The sequence below is a fragment of the Syngnathoides biaculeatus genome, chromosome 2, assembly GCF_019802595.1.
Source record: "Syngnathoides biaculeatus isolate LvHL_M chromosome 2, ASM1980259v1, whole genome shotgun sequence".
In the NCBI taxonomy this organism is placed as follows: Eukaryota; Metazoa; Chordata; class Actinopteri; order Syngnathiformes; family Syngnathidae; genus Syngnathoides; species Syngnathoides biaculeatus.
Genome location: NC_084641.1, coordinates 29,622,783 through 29,645,880, shown reverse-complemented (window position 1 = coordinate 29,645,880; position 23,098 = coordinate 29,622,783). Strand labels below are relative to the sequence as shown.

At 46.9% G+C, this 23,098-nt stretch overlaps 1 protein-coding gene across 1 annotated transcript in view; it reads left to right on the top strand.

Annotated features, from left to right (window-relative positions):
* Positions 1–22,912, top strand: part of LOC133514547 (voltage-dependent L-type calcium channel subunit alpha-1D-like) — a 41,179-nt gene extending 18,267 nt beyond the window's left edge. Inside the window, exons 15-48 of the mRNA XM_061846335.1 lie at positions 286–511; positions 657–864; positions 942–1,062; positions 1,145–1,217; positions 1,305–1,368; positions 1,449–1,506; positions 3,613–3,709; positions 3,868–3,997; positions 4,798–4,857; positions 5,249–5,355; positions 5,445–5,532; positions 5,633–5,740; positions 5,818–5,870; positions 7,284–7,430; positions 7,511–7,735; positions 7,817–7,967; positions 9,787–9,897; positions 9,970–10,053; positions 11,004–11,024; positions 11,108–11,236; positions 11,330–11,395; positions 11,496–11,587; positions 11,653–11,812; positions 12,028–12,155; positions 12,233–12,329; positions 12,417–12,519; positions 14,273–14,374; positions 14,464–14,588; positions 15,034–15,344; positions 17,058–17,195; positions 19,144–19,487; positions 21,034–21,149; positions 21,264–21,593; positions 22,517–22,912. Coding sequence (XP_061702319.1) covers positions 286–511; positions 657–864; positions 942–1,062; positions 1,145–1,217; positions 1,305–1,368; positions 1,449–1,506; positions 3,613–3,709; positions 3,868–3,997; positions 4,798–4,857; positions 5,249–5,355; positions 5,445–5,532; positions 5,633–5,740; positions 5,818–5,870; positions 7,284–7,430; positions 7,511–7,735; positions 7,817–7,967; positions 9,787–9,897; positions 9,970–10,053; positions 11,004–11,024; positions 11,108–11,236; positions 11,330–11,395; positions 11,496–11,587; positions 11,653–11,812; positions 12,028–12,155; positions 12,233–12,329; positions 12,417–12,519; positions 14,273–14,374; positions 14,464–14,588; positions 15,034–15,344; positions 17,058–17,195; positions 19,144–19,487; positions 21,034–21,149; positions 21,264–21,593; positions 22,517–22,723 — 4,580 coding nt within the window. The 3' untranslated portion in view covers positions 22,724–22,912. The remainder of the gene's footprint in view (positions 1–285; positions 512–656; positions 865–941; positions 1,063–1,144; positions 1,218–1,304; positions 1,369–1,448; positions 1,507–3,612; positions 3,710–3,867; positions 3,998–4,797; positions 4,858–5,248; positions 5,356–5,444; positions 5,533–5,632; positions 5,741–5,817; positions 5,871–7,283; positions 7,431–7,510; positions 7,736–7,816; positions 7,968–9,786; positions 9,898–9,969; positions 10,054–11,003; positions 11,025–11,107; positions 11,237–11,329; positions 11,396–11,495; positions 11,588–11,652; positions 11,813–12,027; positions 12,156–12,232; positions 12,330–12,416; positions 12,520–14,272; positions 14,375–14,463; positions 14,589–15,033; positions 15,345–17,057; positions 17,196–19,143; positions 19,488–21,033; positions 21,150–21,263; positions 21,594–22,516) is intronic.
* The last annotated feature ends 186 nt before the right edge of the window (positions 22,913–23,098 follow it).

The following is a 23,098-nucleotide window of genomic DNA, read 5'->3' as shown; positions in this document are numbered from 1 at the left end:
ATGCAGTTTAATATCAGGAAAAGCTAAAAAAAAAAAAAAAAAAAAAAAAAAACTCTTTCAAAAGGCTAATTGACAACACATTATTTCCTTTTCCATTCATTGCAATGGAAAACATCGATTCGGTTTTCGAACAAATCACTCCTCGAACCGTTTTCTGGAACGGATTGTGGTCGGGAACCGAGGCTTTTCCGTACTTGGTCTACGCCACGAAAAGCCGGCACCGGAGCGGGGGTGTGTCGACTTTTTCTACCCGTTCGGCCACTGAGTTTCCGTGCGTCTCCGCAGAGCGAGCCAATAAGATCCTGCTGCTGCTCTTCACACTGGAGATGCTGATGAAGATGTACGCCTTCGGCCTGCAGATCTACTTCATGGCCCTCTTCAACCGCTTCGACTGCTTCGTGGTGTGCGGCGGCATCCTGGAGACGCTGCTGGTCGAGTGGGACTTCATCCCGCCCATCGGTATCTCGGTTCTCCGCTGCATCCGACTGCTCCGGATTTTCAAGATGACTCGGTGAGGAGACGCCAGAAGGACCGTCGTCCGCCAGCTTTGTGACGAATTCAGCCGATTTTCCTGCGGCGGCGCTCCGCTCGGCGCGCTCGCGGGCACCCTTCGCCTTGGCCTCCGCCCACGTTTGGCCCCGTCTCGTCCTTTTCAGCCACTGGGCCGCTCTCTCCGACCTGGTCAACTCTCTGCTCAACTCCATGAAGGCCATCTGTTCCCTCCTGCTGCTGCTTTTCCTCTTCCTGATCATCTTCGCCTTGCTGGGCATGCAGCTGTTCGGCGGCAAGTTCAACTTTGACGAGACCCAAATGAAGAGGAGCACGTTCGACTCCTTCCCTCAAGCGCTGCTGACTTGCTTTCAAGTGATTTCACGCGGCAAAAGCGTCGGTCCGGTCTTGGCGTTTGAGGGTGATTCCGTGATTGTCTCCGGTCTCGGCAGATCCTCACCGGAGAGGACTGGAACGCCGTGATGTATGACGGGATCATGGCCTACGGCGGACCGGTCTTTCCCAACATGGTGGTGTGCATTTACTTTGTCATCCTGTTCGTCTGCGGCAACTGTATCCTTTTCCGCCGAGCCGCGAAAGCATTCGGCCGCCGGACCGAGCCGAGCCGGTTCGACTTAACTCGTCGCTTGATCAGACATCCTGCTCAACGTCTTCTTGGCCATCGCCGTCGACAACCTGGCTGGAGGCGGCGGGCAGAAAAAAGTCGAGTAGGTTCGGGGCGGGTCCCGCAAATATCTGCGATACGGAAAAAAACGGAACGCGTTCGGACGAAAAACTCACTTTGGGCTTTTCAGGGAGAAAAAGGACGACGAAGAAGAGTGGGATGACGATGAGGAGAAAGAGGATGAAGATGCGGGGGTAAAGTCAACTTGACTTGGCAACTTGATGTTCAAAGAGAGCAACGTGACGGCGACGGTTTCTTCTCGTTTGGTGCGCAGAACGAGGACGACGACTGGCAGGAGAACGAAGAGCTGAGGGCCATCGAGGGCCTGGAGGGTGAGCAAGCGGGCACGATGTGCTGCCGTTCGCCTGCCGTGCTGTCAGCCTCTCGCGCTTCCAAAATTTCCCTAAGAAACCTTTCGCCCGGTCCCGAAAACTCCTCGTCCAAAATCATTTCAGTGGAACATTCATTTGTGTCAGTCCCAGTCACTCACGTTTGGAAAAATGTACCGGTGTGGTCAGTCATGCCCGCAGATGTAAAGTTGCGGGTGTGTGTTCTGTTTGTAATTATGAGTGCACCCCTTTAAGAGCGGAGGGGGGGCGGTGTCAGGTAAACTAGGAAGTAGAAGTAGGCTGAGCGCTGATCTAAAAAAAAAAACAAAAAACTGGATGGCTCATTGGCCACCAAAACGAAAGTCGCATCCGCCATCTTGATACTCCCAAAAACGACCTGTGCGCTAATCGCCAGTTTTGCGGCTGTGAGAAAACCTTCCACAGGTAAGTTGGAAAGATTTACTTTGACACTGTTAAAGTTTGTTTGTAAAGGTTTTTTTTTTCTGATGAGCTCAATTCACTTGAACAAAGTTTTGTTTACAGTTGTTGTTGACTGTTCACTCTCTGCTTCACCTTAATAGGCCGACGTTTTTTTGGGAAAAAGTAATGCAAATGTTTTCCCAAACTTCATCAGTGGATAAGCAAGAAAATACATTTTCTGTGAAATGTTTTGATGAATTTCATAATACGGAACTCTGCAAATTGAATTTGATTTTCAAATGCAAGGAAACAAGTTGAAATTTTGTGTCTGAAATACGACGTCGCAGAGATAACAAATGAACGATGCGTTTAGCATGTATTTGCCCATTGCGAGTCCTTATTTCCAAAAATATATCGAACTGATTGACGCAAAATTGAATGTTTTTATGACAAAAAAAAAAAAAACGTTTATTTTTTTCATCTGTTATGATGGTAGTGCTTCACAGCATATTTTGGGAAACGTTAACATGTCACGGAAATCGGACGCTAGGTAATATGCAAGCTTTCTTGCTAGTCACGGTGTTTATATGTCATTCCTTTGCACTTTGGCTTTTTTGTCTTAGCAAGTCGAATTAAAAATCCTTCATGTTACCAGAACTGAAAAATTGTCAAGCTCCTACGACCAGTTTTAATCCTACATGCCAAACTTTGAGGAAAACCCACCGCCATAATCCAACCCGTAAACCGTTTCCTCCACACGGTTTGGGAGTACCAAGATGGCGGCCAACTGGCATCAACCAATTGACTTACCGCTAAAATATGGTTTTTTTTTTTTTTGTTTGTTTTGTCGTCAGTGGTTGTGACCATGCGGTTCCATGTTAAAAAAAATGATGTTAGGTTGAGGTTGAGGGCGCTGGATCGGTTTTCGTGTGCGCTGAGAGTGTGCGACGAGTGCGCAATTGCGCAGTGGCGCAGCTTACAGGGAACATTGGTCAATGTCCACACAAAATAAGCGACGTCTTTCAATATCTACGTATTTCTATTCGTAACAAATTTTACGCATGTGATTTTTTTTTTTTTTGTCCTCGACTGTGCGGTGCAATATTTTTAATAATATCCAATACAGAAGCTGTATCGTTTATTACCGTGTTCAATATTTTGATTGACACTGCAAGAGAGGTATTAATTTTTCCACATCGAGATCTTTTTCTCAAAACTCATCTTAATCCAGTTTGATTATGCAGAGAAAAAATACAGACGTGAAAATTCGTTCATCCGTTGTTTTTATTCTTTTCAAAATATTTCACTTTTTTTATATAATATTATATATACATTATAATATTTCACCACATCAAGATGCTAATAATCTGGACACAATGAATATTGGACTTTTTCTCAATTTGCTTCCAACATCCTCACAAGTGTTTTTAATATTTTGACGTTGGTGTCGCAATATGAGGGAAGCGAAATAAAATATTGGAATCACCACTGCTGCAATACCACAATAATGAACGTGTTGTTGTATGAATATTTCTCTGACGGTGAGCATTATGACATTATGTTTACAAGCATATCTGTTTGCTACAGCTCCTTAATTCATAATAATATCGTCATGTTGTGGACGGCGGGGCCCCATAAATAGCCGTGTGAGAAAAGGAATACGTACTAACCGCTGCTTCGTACTCGCAGGAGTGGCCCCGTTGAAGCCCGAGTTCTCCGGTCCCAAAGAAAAGATCGTTCCCATTCCCGACGGAAGTTCTTTCTTCATCCTGGGAAAGAAGAACTGGTGAGCGCCGTGGCGGTCCCCGGTTCCGGCGGCCATTTTTAGAGCCGAGGGCGGAAGCGGACTTTTCGGCAGACGCTTTGGGGACTTGAGCGGAAAGGCGGGGAATGTCCCGCGGCGACTTGAACCTGCTTTCTTTTGAATCTCCTCCCAAATGGCAGCTTGCGCGTGGCCTGCCACAACCTCATCCATCATCCCTACTTCACCAACTTCATCCTCATCTTCATCATCCTCAGCAGCATCTCTCTGGCCGCTGAGGACCCCATCAAATCGCACTCCTTCAGGAACGTCGTAAGCGCCTGCCTGCCTGCCTGCCTGCCTGCCTGCCTGCCTTCGTTTGCCTCGCCTTCCCTTGCATTCCTTCCTTCCTTCCTGTTCTTCCTTCCCTTGCCTTCCCTTGCCTTCCTTCCTGTTCTTCCTTTCCTTCCTTCTTTCCCTCCCTCCTCCCTCCTCCTTCCTTCCTTCCCTTGCCTGCCTTCCCTTGGATTCCTTCCTTCTTTTATTCCTTCCTTCCTTCCCTTGCATTCCCTCCCTTGCCTTCCTTCCTTCCTTGCATTCCTTCCTTCCTTCCTTCTTTCCTTCCTGCCTTCCCTTGCCTTCCTTCCTGTTCTTGCCTTCCTTCCTTCTTTACCTCCTCCCTCCCTTGCATTCCTTCCTGCTTTCCCTCTCTCCCCCTCCTTCCTTCCCTTCTTTCCTTCCCTTCCTTTCTTCTTTCCCTCCCTCCTCCTTCCTTCCTTCCCTTGCCTGCCTTCCCTCGGATTCCTTCCTTCCTTTATTCCTTCCTTCCTTCCCTTGCATTCCCTCCCTTGCCTTCCTTCCTTTCCTTGCATTCCTTCCGTCCTTCCTTCTTTCCTTCCTGCCTTCCCTTGCCTTCCTTCCTTTCCTTGCATTCCTTCCTCCTTCCTTCTTTCCTTCCTGCCTTCCCTTGCCTTCCTTCCTGTTCTTGCCTTCCTTCCTTCTTTACCTCCTCCCTCCCTTGCATTCCTTCCTGCTTTCCCTCTCTCCCCCCTCCTTCCTTCCTTCCTTCCTTACTTCCTCCGCTCTCTGTCGCTCGTCTCACCGGTCCCCGTCCTTCTCCTTCTCATCCTCAGGTGTTGGGCTACGCCGATTACGTCTTCACGTCCGTTTTCACCGTGGAGATCGTCCTGAAGGTGAGCGCGGCTCCCAAGTGTCGTCGCCTTTTGGTGCCCTCGCAAGCAACTTAAGAACCATTGTGAGAAAAAAAAAATGCCTTCGATGAACAGAAATGTTTGTTTTGTTTTGTTTTCTCTGCGCAACGCACATTTGGGTCCGGTTAAGTATCACGGGCCTGGGTGATGCAAGGCTTTAAAATAATTTCAGAAACATTCTTTGGGAACTAAGAGAACGTTACGGGCGTTAACGGGATAATTGAAGTGTGGCTCTTCCACCGATGTGGTTTTCAAAAGCACCCCAGCTTCATTTTGCATGCAAATTTACTAGAACCGTTGCAGAAGGTTCGAAAAAGCCCGTGAATGTTGCGTTTGAAGCACCGCTGATCTCTCCGACGTCCGCCGCACGTAGATGACCGTTTACGGCGCTTTCCTGCACACGGGCTCCTTCTGCAGAAACGCCTTCAACCTTCTGGACCTGCTGGTGGTCAGCGTGTCGCTCACCTCGTTTTTCCTTCAGTGAGTCCCCCTCGCAGAGGTTTTCCGGAACCCGGCTTGAGGTTTCCGCAACGTTGTCAGAACTCCTCTTTGACCCCCCCCCCCCCCAGTTCCAGTGCAATTTCCGTGGTGAAGATTCTCCGAGTGCTCCGCGTTCTCAGACCTCTCCGTGCCATCAACAGAGCCAAAGGACTAAAAGTAGGCGGCTTGCTTTCATTTTCTGGGATTCCTTTGAGCGCCGTTGCTGCGCTCATGAAGATGTTCTTTTTTTTTTTTTTTTTTTTTTTTTCCCTCCTAGAACGTGGTGCAGTGCGTGTTTGTGGCCATCCGCACCATCGGCAACATCTTGATCGTCACGACGCTCCTGCAGTTCATGTTCGCCTGCATCGGAGTGCAGCTCTTCAAGGTTCTTTGCGTTTTAAGGGCCTTCGTCTTCCGTGAGGGGAGGCAAACGCGTTCATGGTGGTCCGTCTGACGTTTCAGGGCAGGTTCTACAGCTGCACCGACGAAGCCAAACACACTCCTGACGAGTGCAAGTTAGTTTTCTTTTGCCGTTTTTGCATCACCTCCAGAAAAGTGGCAGATTATATTTCAGAATACAACACTTGCTCACAAAATATTTGGAATGTTAGCCTTTCAGGTACAAAATTCAGGATTCATGTGAAATGCACCGTACCGGACTGTCCGACACATTTTTGTCTCGGGTCAAATTTACTAAATTTGCTCTTGAGTGCGCCAGACCAGGATATTCCATTTTTTTTTCAATGCAAATACAATAAAGCCTCGGTTCCTTGAACGTCCCCGTTTTCAAACAGATCAGTTTTTTTGTTTCTGTTTTTCGGACAAAAATTGTTACTCAAACAAAACCCGGAAATAACATATTGCGTGCGGCCAGACCAGCTGACCCACGACGCGCTATGTTACGAATTCCCACGCCGCCGAAAAAAAAAAACGGAAAAAATATAATGCGCAGCGCAAGCAGCTGACCCACCCACGACGCGCTTTGTTATTGTCAATTCGAACACAGTTTTGCTAATAAAAAAAGTTTACGAGGCTGGGAGTTCCGACTCGCAACAGATACGGCCATGCGCTCCCAGCCTCGAGTACTCTACTGCTAAAGCATACATTTTAAGCGAAAAATAAATGTATTTCTTAAATTAAAGTATTTAAACATGTATTTCTACTAGGCAGTTTATTATCAGGAAAAGCTAAAACAAAAATGCTTTAACAAGCCAAATTTTTAAGACTTGGAACGCATTATTTCTTTTTCCATTAATTGTAATGGGAAACACCGATTTGGTTTTCCAACAAATCACTTCTCAAACCGTTTTCTGGAGCGGATTTTGGTGGAGAACCGAGGCATCACTGTAATTACAAGAGCATTCTGAAAATATGTACATTTATTGATTTAGTGCAAATCTGGTAAGTGTTCTGAAATGTGTTCACTTTCTGCAATATTATGCAATCAATTATGCTCCGCATGAAAGGTTATCAATGTATTATACTCGAATTAGATTCTCTCGAAGTGACTGCATCTTCATCATCAAGCTTCATAGAGAGAGAAAAAAATCACTCTAAAATAATTATTATGATAATATTATTATCTGCCGAGCTTAGTCAGGATAAATTTGGCGAAGTCGTCCTCACAGAATCTGCCGAGCTGGTTTCTAACTATCGCTAAACTCACCAATCTCACATCACGTCTGAACCCATAATTCTGAAATTTTAATCAAGATTTTAAATTAGCAGCGTTTTATCGAGAAAACGTGCACAGACGTGTTTGAGGATGACGTAAATACGCGGCGATTAGCCTCTTTGCAGTAAAATGCGGACGTCTTGCGCTTGTCGCTTCCTGAAATGAAAACTTTTATTTTCAACGAGTTTTGCAGAGCAGGAAAATTGTCTCGGGTTTCCTTGGCTCCTGACGGCGCTGTGCTGCGTCCTCGTAGGGGAACGTTTGTGGTGTACAAAGACGGCGATATGAACCATCCCATGGTGAAGGAGCGCATCTGGGAAAACAGCGACTTCAACTTTGACAACGTGCTCATGGGCATGCTGGCGCTCTTCACCGTCTCCACCTTCGAAGGGTGGCCACAGTAAGCCGTCCGCCGCCGCCGCCGCCAGCGTCGTCCTTTTGTCCGCCGCGTCTAAGTGCCCCGCCCCCCACTTCGTTAAGGCTCCTGTACCGCGCCGTGGACGCCAACGCCATCAATCACGGGCCCATTTACAACTACCGGGTGGAAATCTCCATCTTTTTCATCATCTACATCATCATCATCGCCTTCTTCATGATGAACATTTTTGTGGGGTTTGTCATCATCACCTTCCGAGAGCAAGGAGAGGCTGAATTCAAAAACTGCGAGCTCAACAAAAACCAGGTCGGTTCTTCTCCCCGAAGCGGGTCATTTTTCCCCAATTCTGAGTATCGGGAGGCGTGCAAACTGTTTTCTTTTGCTCCCCCCCCCCCCCCCTCCAGCGCCAGTGTGTACTACGCTCTGAAAGCTCAACCCATAAAGATTTACATTCCCAAAAATCCATCCCAGCTCAAATTCTGGAGGATTATAAACTCCAGCCAGTTTGAGTACGTCATGTTTGTGCTGATTCTGGGCAACACGCTCACGCTGGCCGTGCAGGTACTCGTTTCTGTGAGCGCCGTCGGGGGCTCTCTCACTTACACCCGTGTATAATGCTCATGTTTTTTCCCACGCAGTAGTTAAACGCTCTCTCACATACTACTGATTATTTTCTGCTCACACGCAAGAGAAACACTCTCACACACCACTAAAATGCTCTTGTAGACACAACTGAGATGCTCTCACACACGTTCCAAACATTTATTTACATTTTTTTTCACCCCCATACTGTAGTATAGCGCTCGTGCACCTACGTGATCACGCGACTTGCCATATTGCCGGTCTAGCAAAGCATCGCTCAATGCTAAGTCGCTTGGAGACGACACGGAAATCTGTCTTGTAGCGCGACGGCCAGAGTCTTGCCCGATACTGTCAGACATTTAGAAGGTGAAAATAAACAACAGTACGTGGGAAAACGAGATAAACTCGGCATAGAGGACCCGGATTTAATGCTGAAGTCCAGAAATTGGACTGTTAATTGGCTTCCGCTTGTCTCGGACAACTGGATCTACACGTGGATCTGGTGAGTAAGTCGTCGAGATTTACACGGAAGTGTTGGAAAGCGTAGAAAAGTCTAGACGCATACAAACACTTCATTGCTGGATCTGTTCTCAGTCAGGAATAAATCCCACATAGTGACGGTTTTGACGGCTCGTGAACGCGGAAGCGTATTCGGCTACACGCTAACCTTTGCTGGAATCAATCGATCTTTTCCGCTAGTATTCAATGCAAATACCAATTTTCAAATAAATGACCCCCGGTTTTACACAAACTCGCATTCATTGACTATGATTTTGAAAAAAAAGACGAGGGTTTTGACGGCTCGTGAACGTGGAAGCGTATTCGGCTAAACACTAAGCTTTGCCGGAATCCATCGATCTTTTCAGATCCTATTCAATACAAACACCAATATTTCAATAAATGACCCCCGGTTTTACACAAACTCGCATTCATTGACTATGATTTGGAAAAACAAGACGAGGGTTTTGACGGCTCGTGAACGCGGAAGCGTATTCAGCTACACGCTAACCTTTGCCTGAATCCATCGATCTTTTCAGCTAGTATTCAATACACATACCAGTTTTTCAATAAATGACGCCCAGTTTTACACAAACTCGCATTCGTTAACTATGATGAGGAAAAAAAAAGAGGACGGGGAGTCAGCTCCTACGTACACGGAAGCGTATTGTGGCCACACACACACCTCTAAACCTCTCAGCGACAGACAAATGAGTCAATTTGGCATTATAAATACTTGATAATTTGAGATTGCGAAGAATAATTCCTACATGAAATGAAGCGATCGCTACACAGGCGTGTGTGTATTTTGGTCCATCACGTTTAATTGCCGAAATCCATCGATATTTTCTGGTCTTTTCAGCCGGTATTCCATAGAATGACCTCTTTGAATAATATCTGTCTCGTCTGTTGTGACAACCAACAGCACAGCACGTCTCGGGTATTGTGAATATTCTCCTCCTTCAATGTCGAGCGGCACTGTTCGACCTTCAATATGGCGCCGTCAAAACGGTGACGTCACGTGCACGAGCTCTATAACATACTTAAACACACACTCCTGATATTTATTGCTCACGTCGACAACTAAAATGCTTTCATTCAACTACTGAAATGCGCTTTTCAGTATTTTGTTTGAAAAGATTTGGGTTGGGCGCGAGGGAGGATCGTGCAGGGACTTTGAGACCGTTTCACTAGCGACTGAATAATGTCCACGCCGGCGGCCTCTCACTCTTGTTTGCGTTGATGTTGGGCTTGCCTGTCGACGTCCTGCTGACTGGCGCTTTTTCGTGCGCTTTCTCAGCATTACGAGCAGTCCAAGCTGTTCACTTCCGTCATGGACATCCTCAACATGATCTTCACGGTGGTCTTCACGATCGAGATGATCATCAAGTTGCTGGCTCTGCGGGCCCACGTGAGGTTTCGCTCGTTCGCTTACGTCAATTCAAGAATTCTTGACGCTCACCCGTGCCATCTTCTTCTTCAGCATTATTTTATCGATCCGTGGAACTCCTTCGACGCTTTGATTGTGGTGGGGAGCGTGTTGGACATCGCCGTTTCCGAGTTTAGCGTAAGTCTCTTGGGTTTTGACTCGAGAAAAACAAAACATCGCATGTCATTGATCCCGGGGGGGGGCACATCTTTCCCATCCGTTTATTGTGTTGCAGCCTGAAAAAAAAAAAAAAAAAATACGTAGATCAAAAGAAACCAAAGAAAGAAAACGCAACGTGTCGTGAGCGAGAGTGGACCACGAACCAACCGTGCGGGGCTGCAGCCAAAATGCAGGACTCCGAGACGAGGTCATGATGTTAGGCGTAGTTTTTTATTCAGCGCTGAAATCATACACGGTGTAACCAGTTCGAGAAGACGGAGGCACAACGACGCTAGGTTATAAGCAAAATCCAAAAAAACATGACGCGAGTTCTGACGACTCAGAGGCAAACTTGGAAACACGAACTAAGACGGGGCTAAACTATGGTGACACAGAATCGCTGTGACGAGGATACCTCACACTACACTTTCTCTCGGTGGCAGTGAAGGCAACTCATTAACTCAAGTCAACAAACTGGCAAATGCCAGTGACAAAACTCCAAATGAAATCCTCACTCTCTACGCTCAACTCGCATTAGCCAGGCCAGGATTCGGTCGGTCGTTTTTCCCATTTTCTGGCCCAAACGACTGGAACACCGCGGCAAATAATCAAAACTCTTATACGGTGATGCCTCGGTTCTCGACCACAATCCGTTCCAGAAAACGGTTCGAAAAGTGCATTGTTCGAACACCAAATCAATGTTTCCCATTGCAATGAATGGAAAAAGCAATAATGCGTTCCAAGCCTAAAAAATTTGGCTTTTTTTTAAAAAAAACGTATTTTTTTTTTTAGCTTTTCCTGATGATAAACTGCATAGTACAAAGCTAACCATGTAGCCTATAGTTGTTGTTTTTTTCAATGTTTACTTTTCACTGGTATGTGTTTTTCTCTCTCTCTCTCATTGTGGACTTGGTGGAATTTCACTTCAGGGGGGAGGAGGTCACGGTGAGGTAAGACCAGAGACGAGCGCCTGTTCCCGCGTCTTCTCTGGTTCCAGCATTGCTTCACAGTCTCATTTTGGTTTGGTTTCCAGGGAAAAGGCGAGAGCGGCAAAGTCTCCATCACGTTCTTCCGCTTGTTTCGAGTCTTGCGTTTGGTGAAACTGCTCAGCAAGGGGGAAGGCATTCGAACGCTCCTCTGGACTTTTGTCAAGTCCCTCCAGGTCAGACAAAAAAAAAAAAAAAAACTAGCGACGGATCTTGTGGCGGTACCAAATACTCCCTCGTAAATGCGCGTTTGAAACTCCCCCCGCCAGGCTTTGCCTTACGTCGGTCTGCTCATCGCAATGATCTTTTTCATCTATGCCGTGATTGGCATGCAGGTGCGTCCCTGAAATGATTTCATCTATTCACAAAAGTTGTCTTGAATTTTAGTTATGTTGATCAACTGACAATGGTTCGGCTCTGCGTGCGTCCCGGTAGACGTTCGGGAAAGTGGCCGTCGACGACAACACGCACATCAACAGAAATTGCAACTTCCAGACCTTCTTCATGGCCGTTCTGGTCTTATTCAGGTGCGGCGCCGTTCCCTCGAAAACCGTTTCACGGTGCGTCTTTTACCAAGCGTCCGTCCCGGCAGGTGCGCCACCGGAGAGCAGTGGCAGGAGATCATGTTGGCCGCGCTGCCCGGCAGACGCTGCGACCCCGAGTCGGACACGGAGCCCGGAGAAGAGTTCTCCTGCGGCAGCAACTTGTCCTACATCTATTTCATCAGCTTCTTCATGCTCTGCGCTTACCTGGTGAGCGAGGCGAGGTTATCGACGCTCTTGAATCCCGATACCAGAAATGCTAACGCTCATCTGTGCATCCGGCAAAGCTCAGCGCAGCGCAGCTCCGCCTACCTTTTTAGCTGCTCGTGTTTCAGACCGCGTAGTCTAGTTCTGGCTTGAACGTGGCCCGGATCTCCCTCCTGAGAACCGGCCTCTCTCTCTATATATCTTTTCTCTCGATCCAGATTATTAATTTGTTCATCGCTGTCATCATGGACAACTTTGAGTACCTGACGAGAGACTGGACCGTGTTGGGAACCCACCACCTGGATGAGTTTAAGAGAGTTTGGTCCGACTACGATCCCGAGGCCACGTAAGGAACCGTCACCTCCCGTTCGACTCGGTCTCGTGCCGGCATTTTCATAAACGTGTGTTTTGTTTGCGCCGCAGCGGTCGCATTAAGCACATCGACGTCGTCACGTTGCTGCGGAGAATCCAGCCTCCTCTCGGTTTTGGGAAACTTTGCCCTCACCGCGTCGCTTGCAAAGTGGGTTCTCCTCAACGCCGCGTCCTTCCCTTTTCCACCGATCCGTTCAAATGTGCCGTCCTTTGTGTCCGCTTGGTCTCCTTTCAGAGGCTGGTTTCCATGAACGTGCCGCTGCACCCGGATGGGACGGTCACCTTCAACGCGACTTTGTTCGCTTTGGTGCGAACGTCCCTCAAGATCAAGACGGAAGGTTCCAGTTCTTTCTCTGCACTCGATAATAACGACAACAGAATCTTCAAGGGCCACTGCCGTGCTTATAAACATTCTAAAATAGATTTTGTCATGAAAAATAGCGTGTCATCCATGCGCAAAGTTGCGGGAGTCTCACTCGTCATCCCAGTGGCGGCCACGTGGCCTGCAACATCATCAGCAGACGTCACACTGGGACAGTCGCCATAGAAATGGCGTCGCGGCACCTCCTACGGGAGAGGAACAACCAGAGATTTTCGGATTTTTCCGACCCCCCCTTCTGACACGGAAGCTCTTTTCGAAGTGAGCGGGGCAATATTATTTTGTCGTTTCGAGCCATATTTAGATGATATGCGGATCACTTCTAACTAACAACAGACTCCCCGACTCTCCTACTGTGTGACAGGATGTAGCATGCGCAGCCGTGAGCGATGACAGCGCGGTAAAAGCGGCCTGGCTCGGCGCCGCAATTAGCCAAAGCGCACATTGACACGTTTAGCACCCCTGACTTATGTACCTGGAACTTTTGTTACGTTCTGACAGAAGGAATACGCCCCCCCCCCCCCCCACACACACACACAATTATTATTATTTTTTTTTTTTCTAGCTTTATACACACCTACCTGTCATTTGGAACCCACGAAGCGCTCGTCCTTTGGACCCGTGCAAATCCATTTTTCACGAGGAACCGGCTCTTTTGCAAAAGTGTGAAGAGTGAATCCATCCTTCCGAGTGTTCGAGCAATATCCAGCAATGCAACGAGTCGGCATTTTGGTTAGCACGAAGGAACAAAAACTGGTATAAACACACGAACCTGACTGAGTGGGCGTCTCTAAATGACATCACTTCCAGCTTCTTCTCGAGAAGATTTTCATGGCGGGAGTTACAAAAAGCCAAGTACGTCAAAATCATATTGTGGTGAAAAAATGGATGGGTCCAGTCCAGCTGCCTTTTCTAAAATTAAAACAATATGCTTTTCATGTCAGTGGCCCTTTAATGAACTCTGAAGTGTACGCAGGGTTACTGCAAGGAGAAAACAAAAAACCCCCCCAAAAAAACGGGAGTTTTTATCTCCCTCTGATGTGTTTAAGAGGCGAGCAGCAGCGTTTGGAACCAGCGGGAGGGACCCGGAAGTAAAAATCCTCATAGTACTCGTAATAATGCACCCAAGATGTGTTTACACATCTAGCAGATTAATTTACCGTCATTTCCGGCCTACAAGCCGTGACTTTTTTCACACACTTTCAACCCTGCGGTTTTCGCGGTGATGCGGCGCGAGCGTTAGCGCGGTGATGCGGCGCTAGCGTTAGCGTTAAACTCTTTCTGTGTACTGTGGCTTATAAGAGTTTAATGCTAGTCCCGCGCTAACGCTAGCGCCGCGGACCCGGGACCGGTCGCCCCTCAGTCCAACCAACCACTCTTGACATTCACACCATCTCTTGACTGGAGATTGTCCCCAAAAATATGATGAAAGAGGATTTCAAGAAAGAAACTGGCGGCTTGCGATTGCTCTCGTTTTGTACTCGTTAAGCGAAAAAGTGCATCGGCGGCAGTATTTTCCACGTCACTCCAGCGGCGGTGACGTTTCTAAAGCTCGCAGCGAAATTTAAAAAAAAAAAAAAAAAAATCATAATTCCCTGTGGAGTCGTGTGCAGGTGTGCAGGCTCCCGCTTTCATTTCCGTGTTGAACGTTTTAAGGAAGGTTTTTTTTTTTGTGTGTGTATTTTTTAGTATTTTTTTTGTGCCTCCTTCAGGGCCCATCGATCAGCAGAACGAGGAGCTCAAGATCATCATCAAGAAACTGTGGAAGCGGACCAAGCCCAAACTCTTGGATGAAATCATTCCTCCCCCGAGAGGTAAATTCCGACCCCACCCACTTCCGGGCGACTGATGACCAAAGGAAGGTTCGAATCTTACTTTGCCGTTCCTGATTTCTCCTCCTTAGGCGACGAGGTGACTTGCGGGAAGTTTTACGCCAGCTTCTTGATTCAGGACTATTTCAAAAAATACCGGAAGAGGAAAGAAAGGGAGCGAAAGTCCAAAAGGAAGGACAAGGCCGCCTCCCTTCAGGTATGCGACATTAATTGGACACTCAAAATTGTCCGTAGGTGTGATTGTAAGCGCGGACGTTTGTCTCCATGTGCCCTGCGATTGTCTGGCGACCAGTCCAGGGTCTGCCCCGTCTCCTGCCTGTTGGCAGCTGGGATGGGCTCCAGCGCTCCCTGCGACCCTTGTGAGGATAAGCGGACAAAAAATGGATGGATGAATGGAAATAAATGTGAAGGAATGCAGGCAAAGTATTTGCAGCTACTCAAAGTTTTTGTTTTTTTTTTTACCTTGACTCTGCACAAAGTATTGCTTGAATATAACAAAAAAAAAACCCACTGTGAGTGAAACCAGCAACACTTCCGCCTTTATTCCACTAGATGTCACCAAAGTAATGATACTCCGGCCGGTTTGACTGCTGCCTTCCCAGGAGTCACGTTTCTTTCTTTCTCTTGGTCTGCGGTCCCAGCAAGGGCTTCGGACCCTGCAAGACTTGGCTCCGGAGATGCGCCTGGCGATGGCCTGCGACCTCGAGGAGGAGGAGGCCGCGGACGACATATTCGACAGCGAGCACAGGAGCTCGGTCGCCACCACGCCCGCCGGCACGCCGGTGCCGCCGGTGGAGACGCTGGCGCAGGAGACCGCCGTTGCGGTGGAAGCGGATGTGATCACGCGGCAGGTGACGAGCCTGCGGGACTGCTTCCGGACGGGCGGCTCGGAACCGGCTGAGGAGACCGTTGTCGTGCAACAGCCCGGCAGGTCGGAGGCGCCGCCCGCCAGGTGGGTTGCCGGTTTCAAAACTCTTCTTACTTTTATTAGGGCCTAGACGTACGACACACAGCAGTGGCTTGAGATCCGAGTTAGCTCAAAACGCTGTTAAGTCGGTAACGGATTAATGGCATTTCCATTTATATCAATGGGGAAAGATGATCCGAGATACATTTTGAGTTAAGTGCGTGGTCAGGGAATGAATTCAGCTCTTATCTCAACGCAACACTGCATATGTCTGTGAGTATTGTTAGTGTTTTTATATTGTCTGTCTACATGTGTTGCAGCACCGTTTGCGTTGAAATGCCGTATCTTTTGCTTAAAGGGTTGTCATGGTGCAAATACTGGTGCTACTCGTTAGCCCATTCATGGTGTTTTGCGTTTTATAGATGTATGAAGCTAGCAGAAGACAAAACTGGAGTTGCATAACAGTCACAATTCACTTTGTTTGATGTTTAGTTTGACAATGAACTTTAATTGAGAGCGCCAACGACGAGTTTGAATCCTCATTTTAAAAGATTTGTTCGCGATCTGCCCAACTGCTGCTTATCGTGAAGTGAGTTGAGTTCCCCGCCGCCAGTCCAGTCCAGATATTCTTCGGGTGTACGTATTGTGGGGCTAACCTCAGAGCAGGCGGCATGGGGGTCACTCCCAACCGGGTGTTGCCGTGAATGCCACTGGCAGGCGACCACGAATCCAGGGTGTAGTCGGCCTGCGATTGGCTGGCGACCAGTTCAGGGTGTACCCCCCCCCCCTCCTGCGCGTTGACAGCTGGGGTAGGCTCCAGCGCTCCCCGCCACCCTCGTGAGGATAAGCGGCAAAAGAAAACAGATGAATGGATGGATAGATAACGTTGATATATTCCAAGCATTTTTGCGTTACCAAACAACAATAGTTGAAAAAAACATGACCTCTCGATTTCTGATTCCAAAACGAGTTAGTAAATTTGATGAGGCGGTTAAAGATTTTTATGGTTTCACAGTCATCACGGCCCTCCAAGGGGAACTTTTGGTAAAATGCAGCATTGCGACAAAAATGAGTTTGACAACCCTATCAGACTACGTTACTTTGCGTTACATAAGTTTTTATTTTAATACTGACACACAATGCAAAATGTCAAAAACTGCTTAAAAAAAAAAACACAAACTTTTAAGCAGTTTTATCCTCTGCAAAAAAAAAAAACGAAAATATTACTGGGCTCGGTTCTGACTGTCTTCTTCTATGTTTCATGGTTAAATCTACGGTAATAGATGTGTGTGTGTGTGTGTGTGTGTGTGTGTATTGTACTCCCCCTGGTGGGCAAGGAGTGCACATCCGAAAGAAGCCCATTGAATTAAAGCACCAAATCATGATGCCCAACCTGTTCAATTTTTAAAAAATATTTGACCTTGTGTTACGTCACGACTGTATGTTTTTATAAACTACAATACTGCAGCGTGTTATTTTTCTGATTTAAAAGTAGATGTGTTTTGGGGAAGGTTTGGAACGGATTAATGGCATTTCCATTCAGTTTTTTGTGTGGTAAGCATCTTCACAGAATAAATTAACCTTTTTTTTTTTTTTTTTTTTTTAAATTACAATGGTAACGGGCATCATTTAAGAATGCAGATTCTATGGTCCGGTCTGAGTCCTATTTCAAGGGTCAACTGTTTAGTTTTACTGTTTAGTTTTTAAACAAGCCTCAAGTACCTTGTAAAGTACCTCCCCGTATTTGCTTGTTAACAGGGCGGACTCCGTCAGCGACCTGCCCCCCCCTCCCGACGAGGCAGACCTCCTCGTAGCCCAGGAGGCGACGGCACCCGCGGTGGCTGAGCAAGTTCACGACAATGAGGCGGATGTTGCAAATCTCGCATTTCAAGAGCGGTAAGGGGCCGTAAATCGGGATTGAGAAAAAAAAAAAAAAAAAACGGACGGTCAAATGCGCGGATAAAATCAACTCTTCAAATTGTGCATCATTACGTAGTGGCTGAAAAAATAATCAAACGGACTTTTTAGAAACCAATTAATGCTACGCAACCGGTAAAAATCATCGAGGCACGGCAGTAACACGCGAGCGCAGCGCTAACAGGTCCGGACCGGTAAAACTCACTTCCTTGGCACATATATTCCACCGATCTCACTCTTACCTTTTCCGCTCGAGTGTCCACTATGAAACATGAGATATTTACAAAGAAAGACAGTACACAGAGTTTAACGCTAGCGCCGCCGCGCTAACGCTAGCGCCGCACTAACGCTAACGCTTGTGCCATGCTAACAGGGCCGATTTTTAAAAAAAAAAACCCATACTGGTAAAAATAATTGAGACACAGCAGGAACACGCTAGCGCAGCGCTAACAGGTCCGGACCGGTAAAGGTCACTTCCTTGGCACATACATTCCAGCGGTCTCACTCTTACCTTTTCCGCTCGAGTGCCCCGTTCCGGCCATTTAAAAAAAAATGCACAAATTCGCCGCATCCCCGCATAAACCGCAGGGTTGAAAGCGTGTGGAAAAAGTCGCGGTTTATAGGCCAGAAATTACAGTAAATCAAATTAATCGCGAGCAGAAGATAAATGTTATGTTATTGTTATTAAATTAAAAAATATATTAAATTATTGTTATTATTAATTATTTTATTTAAGCGAAACACTGTAAATGTTTACAACACAGTACTTAAGGGTCAATTGACCCCTCCGTACAGGGCACTTAACCACGCCTCCTGAAGTGACGTCACGCCACGTGCGCAGACGTAAGACAAACAATTTGTAAAAATGGCAAATACAATACAATACAATACGTTCTTAACTGAGAGAGACGCCATGCTTCTGATTTCATGCAATCATTCACACGTAGCGGTGTTATGCTAGCGGAGAACGTCTCATTCATTTATACGAGACGTGTATTGAAAATCAAATTTAGGGCATATCTTCGTGCAAACACAGTCTGGTTAAGCTTCGATCGGGAGCCGGCAAGAAATCGATACGTTTGTGGAGTCCGATCATCGCTAAATATCGCTCAACAAAGAATAAGTGTGTCAATCGTTCACACGTAGCGGTGTTATGCTAGGGGAGAACGTCTCATTCATTTATACGAGACGTGTATTAAATATCAACTTTAGGGCATATCTTCGTGCAAACACAGTCTGGTTAACTTTCGGCCGCGAGCCGGCAAGAAAGCGACACGTTTGTGCAGTCAGATCATCGCTAAATATCACTCAACAAAGAATAAGTGTGTCAATCGTTCACGCGCAGCAGTGTTACGCTAACGAAGAACTTTGAATTCATTTATACGAGACGTGTATTGAAAATCAAATATAGAGCATACCTTGGTGCAAACATGTGCGTTCCGGTTGATATTAGATGGATTTAGTTGATGATGCGGTCTTCCACAAAGTTTGATCCATCGAAGGCATTTTTCGGACTGGGTCTTCGGTTTTGGAAAGGGTACGAATTCGCCTTTCAGGATACCCGTCGTCACTATTACAAAATTCCGTGACTACACCTCTTAACCATATTTTTTGTTAAATAACCCAAATACGCGATAAAACGCTAACAAAACCTATACTGGACCATGCAATGTTGTCTGAGAAAATGGCGGGAGCAAAAACGGGCTTTGGTCTATGCAGATCTCTGGCCTCTGATTGGTCAGTGACGCGGATTGCGCAATATCCACGGAGGGGTCAATTGGACAGTTACGTACGACTGAACTGTGATTCCTTCGCACACCACCAGAGAGAGCCGTATACCACGAGTAGTACTGACAATACACTTACACACAATCATTGTACTCACTTTTTGTATGTGAATCACGAGCTTTTGTTGTACCCGTTGTAGATTCGTGTATCCCGAGCCGGCCTCTCCTTTACCGCCCGCGCCGGACTACAACGCGCAAGGCATCCAACAAGCGGTCGGCGTGGACGTCGGCGATGCGCCGCGCGACCCTCGCGACGCCGGCAGTTTGGCCAACGGCTACAACGGCGGCGCCGGCGTGCCCTACGCCGCTCACGAATACGACGGCAACGGGTACTCGGGGTACAACGAAAACGGCAGCAGCGTCATCAGCGCCAACGGCAACGGGAGCACTCTGAGCGGAGGTTATGGAGGCAACGACTACAACGGAAGCGACGGCGTCGGCGCACAGTTTGTCAGGAGGAGGCTGCTGCCTTCCATACCCAAAGGTCAACCCGTCACAGTTCTGTCCAAGTCTGTTGAACGTAATAATACGCAACAAGCGGTATCTCAAATCATCTTTTTGACCTAGTTAAGTAGAATGTACAGTATCTATGAAACACATAAGCGGTGTGTGTTCTGGTGTGCGTGCCTTGGCCACCAACAGGATTTATGAAAGCGATATTAGCATATACACGGAGCTGCGGAAGTGCGAGTAGACAAACGTGTTAATATATTATTTGTCTATATTTGTTGCTCCACCGTTTGTTTTCAAATGTCTGTTGCCAAAGCTTTAGAACGCAGTGAGACTGATGTTATTTGTTCGCCCATCTATGGTCCTTTTGTTTGTAGGGGAAATGTAAGATCAGTCTGAAATATTAGTGTGTGTTATGTGATATTACGCTTTGAAGTACCGTAATTTTCGGCCTATAAGCCACACGCTTTCAACCCTGCGATTTATGCGGTGATGCAGGTCATTTGTGCATATTTTTCTGAACGACCGCAAGGGGGCACTCGAGCGGAAAAGGTAAGAATGAGACCGGTGGAATATATGTGCCGAGGAAGTGACTTCTACGGGTCCGGCCCTGTTAGCGCTGTGCTAGCGTGTTTGCTGCTGTGTTGCTGGCGTGTCTCAGTGATATTTACCAGTAGTAAGTCTTATTTTAACCGGCCCAGTTAGCGTTAGCGGTAGTGCGGCGCTAGCGTTAGAGCTACTTTTAGCGCGGGATTAGCAATAGCATTAAACTCTGGGGACAGTCTTTTTGTAAATATCTCGTGTTACACGGCTCCCTCCAGTGGTATGCAACAGAATCACTGTTCAGTTGTATGTAACTGTCCAGTTAATCTTTAGGTACTCTGTTGTAAAGATTTACATTGTTTCGCTACAGTATTTATTCATCTTCTGCTAGCGATTCATTTGAATGACCGTAATTTCCGACCTTTGATCCTTGACTTTTTTCATACGCTGTCAACCCTCCGGTTTATGCGGTGATGCGGCTAATTTGTGCATTTTTTTTTTTGTAACGGCCGCAAGGGGGCACTTGGTGGAAAAGAAAAGAATGAGGCTGGTGGAATGTATGTGCCGAGGAAGTTATTTTTACCGGCCCTGTTAGCGCTGCGCTATCGTGTTGCTGCTGTGTTACTGGCGTGTCTCAGTGATATTTCCTGGTAAGTTTTATTTTAACCTAGTGCGGCGCTAGCGTTAGGACTAGCATTAGCGTTAGCGCTGTGCTAGCATTAAACTCTTTCTGTGTACCTTTTTTCCTTGTAAATATCTGGTGTTTCAATGTGGGCACTTGCGGCTTTTAAACAGCGGCAGCGTATGTATGTACCAAATGGTATTTCCTTTACAAGGTGTGCTCTGTAGGCCTGGAATTACGGTACTATTATTTACCTTTTTAGGCTGCCAGGATTGTTCCAGTGAATTAGATGTGATTTGACTCGAGCTTTTTTTTAAAAAATGTTTTGATGAATTCCGATGGAACCGGAACCCAATTGTCACGCCAATAAATATGATTCTTATAACCGCTAACGTGCTCCCGCTTGTTGTTTCAGGTCGTAAGCCCGCCTTTAACTTTCAGTGTCTGCGGCCGCAGAGCAGCGTGGACGAGCATCCCGTCGTCCCCGGAAGCTACCGAGGCAACTCGACCCCGTCCAGGTCTCAGCTGCAGGTGAGAAGGGCGGCGCCACACCTAACAACCCCCCCCCCCCCCCCCCCACTCCGTCCCCCCGCGTGTCGTACGCGCACCCGCGACCTTCCCTCACAAGCCCGTCCGCCGTGGCAGGTCCAGCACGGCCCGGATTCGCGTCGCAGTAGCGTGTCGTCGTCGTCGTCCGTCTCGTGGGCCAACAACGTGGCGGCCGGCAGCACGCCCGGTCCCGGGTGCGTCGCCCCCTCGGGACGCAGGGGCAAGCTGATCTACACCCCCGTGGTCCTGGTGGACGAAGCCACGGGGAGCAGCCGGCCGCTGTGGAGCGACGGCTCCGCCAGCCTCCCCGCGGGAAGCCGTTCCGGCTGGTACTCGGGTCAGAACAGGACCTACGCCAGCCTGCGGGTGCCGCCCGCCAACCAGGGTTTCGTGGACAAAGGCAGCGCGGACAGTCTGGTGGAGTCGGTGAGTACAGCAGAGGTTGCGCGGCGCGTGGTGCGTTTGCAGGGAGCAGCGCGATGCCCATTGAACACTTTTTTACTTCTTATAAGATCACCTTATCGTTTTACGAAGTACAGTATTGTAGAGTGCTGCTCTTAGAAAATGGCAAACATATTTACATTGACATCGTTATTATTATTATTATTTACTAATGTTAGAATTTAGTATTATTATTATTATTCCATTATTATTATTTACATTTACATACAAACATATTTGGGGGGGTGGCTGAAATTTTTTTTAATTTTCAAACCAATGAGACCACTCTATCATATATGCGCTGCATTATATTAATTATAAGATCACCTTATCATTTTACAAAGTACAGTGTTGTAGAGTGCTGCTCTCAGAAAATAGCAAACATATTTACATTATTATTATTTACGTATTTATTATTACTTATTATTATTATTACATTATTATTATTTACATTTACACGTAACCATATTTTGGGGGGGGTTGGCTGGAATTTTTTTTGATTTTCAAACCAATGACACCACTCTATCATATGTGCTTTGCATTTTATTAATTATAAGATCACCTTATCGTTTTACGAAGTGCAGTATAGCAAACATATTTACGTTTACATTATTCTTATTATTCTCATGTATTCATTTTAATTTATTTTTGTTTATTATTATTATTATTACATTATTATTATTTATATTTACATATAACCATATTTTGGGGGGGTTGGTTGGAATTTTTTTGGATTTTCAAACCAATGACACCACTCTATCATATGTGCAGAAGAATGCATCCAAAATACATATTGGAAAGAAAAAGCCGTGGAAGCATCCAATGCTAGTATTCTTCGTCTTCTTCTTCTTCTTCTTCTTCTTCTTCTTTGTCTTCTTCTTCTTCTTCTTCTTGGCCTTCTTCATCAGATCCTGATCTCCGAGGGTCTCGGCATCTACGCCAAGGACCCCAAGTTTGTGAATTTCGCCAAGCGAGAAATCGCCGAGGCCTGTCACATGAGCCTGGACGAGATGGAGAGCGCCGCCGCTGACCTGATCGCCCGCGGAACCGGCCGGTCCGTTTCTCGCTTTGAGGACCAGCTGGCCGACGAAATGAACTGCGTGATTTCGTACTGAGGGACGAACCGGAGGACTCGCCGTCTCCAGAGGAGGCCGAGCTGCTGTGTCGGCCACTCGGTTCTTCGTTTGTCTGTTCGGGTCCGTTTGTCCGGGCAGCGAAGCGGAACCCGTCCGGTGGGACGTATGTGCGGGGGCGGGCGAAGTGTGACCCGTGTGGCACACGCTCCAGATCCCTGTAATATTCATTACAAATATGAACGGTCCTTAAATAATTTACTCTACATATGAGCATAGAAAGCATTTGTAAAAAAAAAAAAAAAAAAAAGTAATAATAATAATAATAATTTTTACTGATTTGATTAAACAATTATATTAAATATATCCATCCGTTATCCTTGCCGCTTATCCTCAAATGGGTTGCAGGAGTGCTAG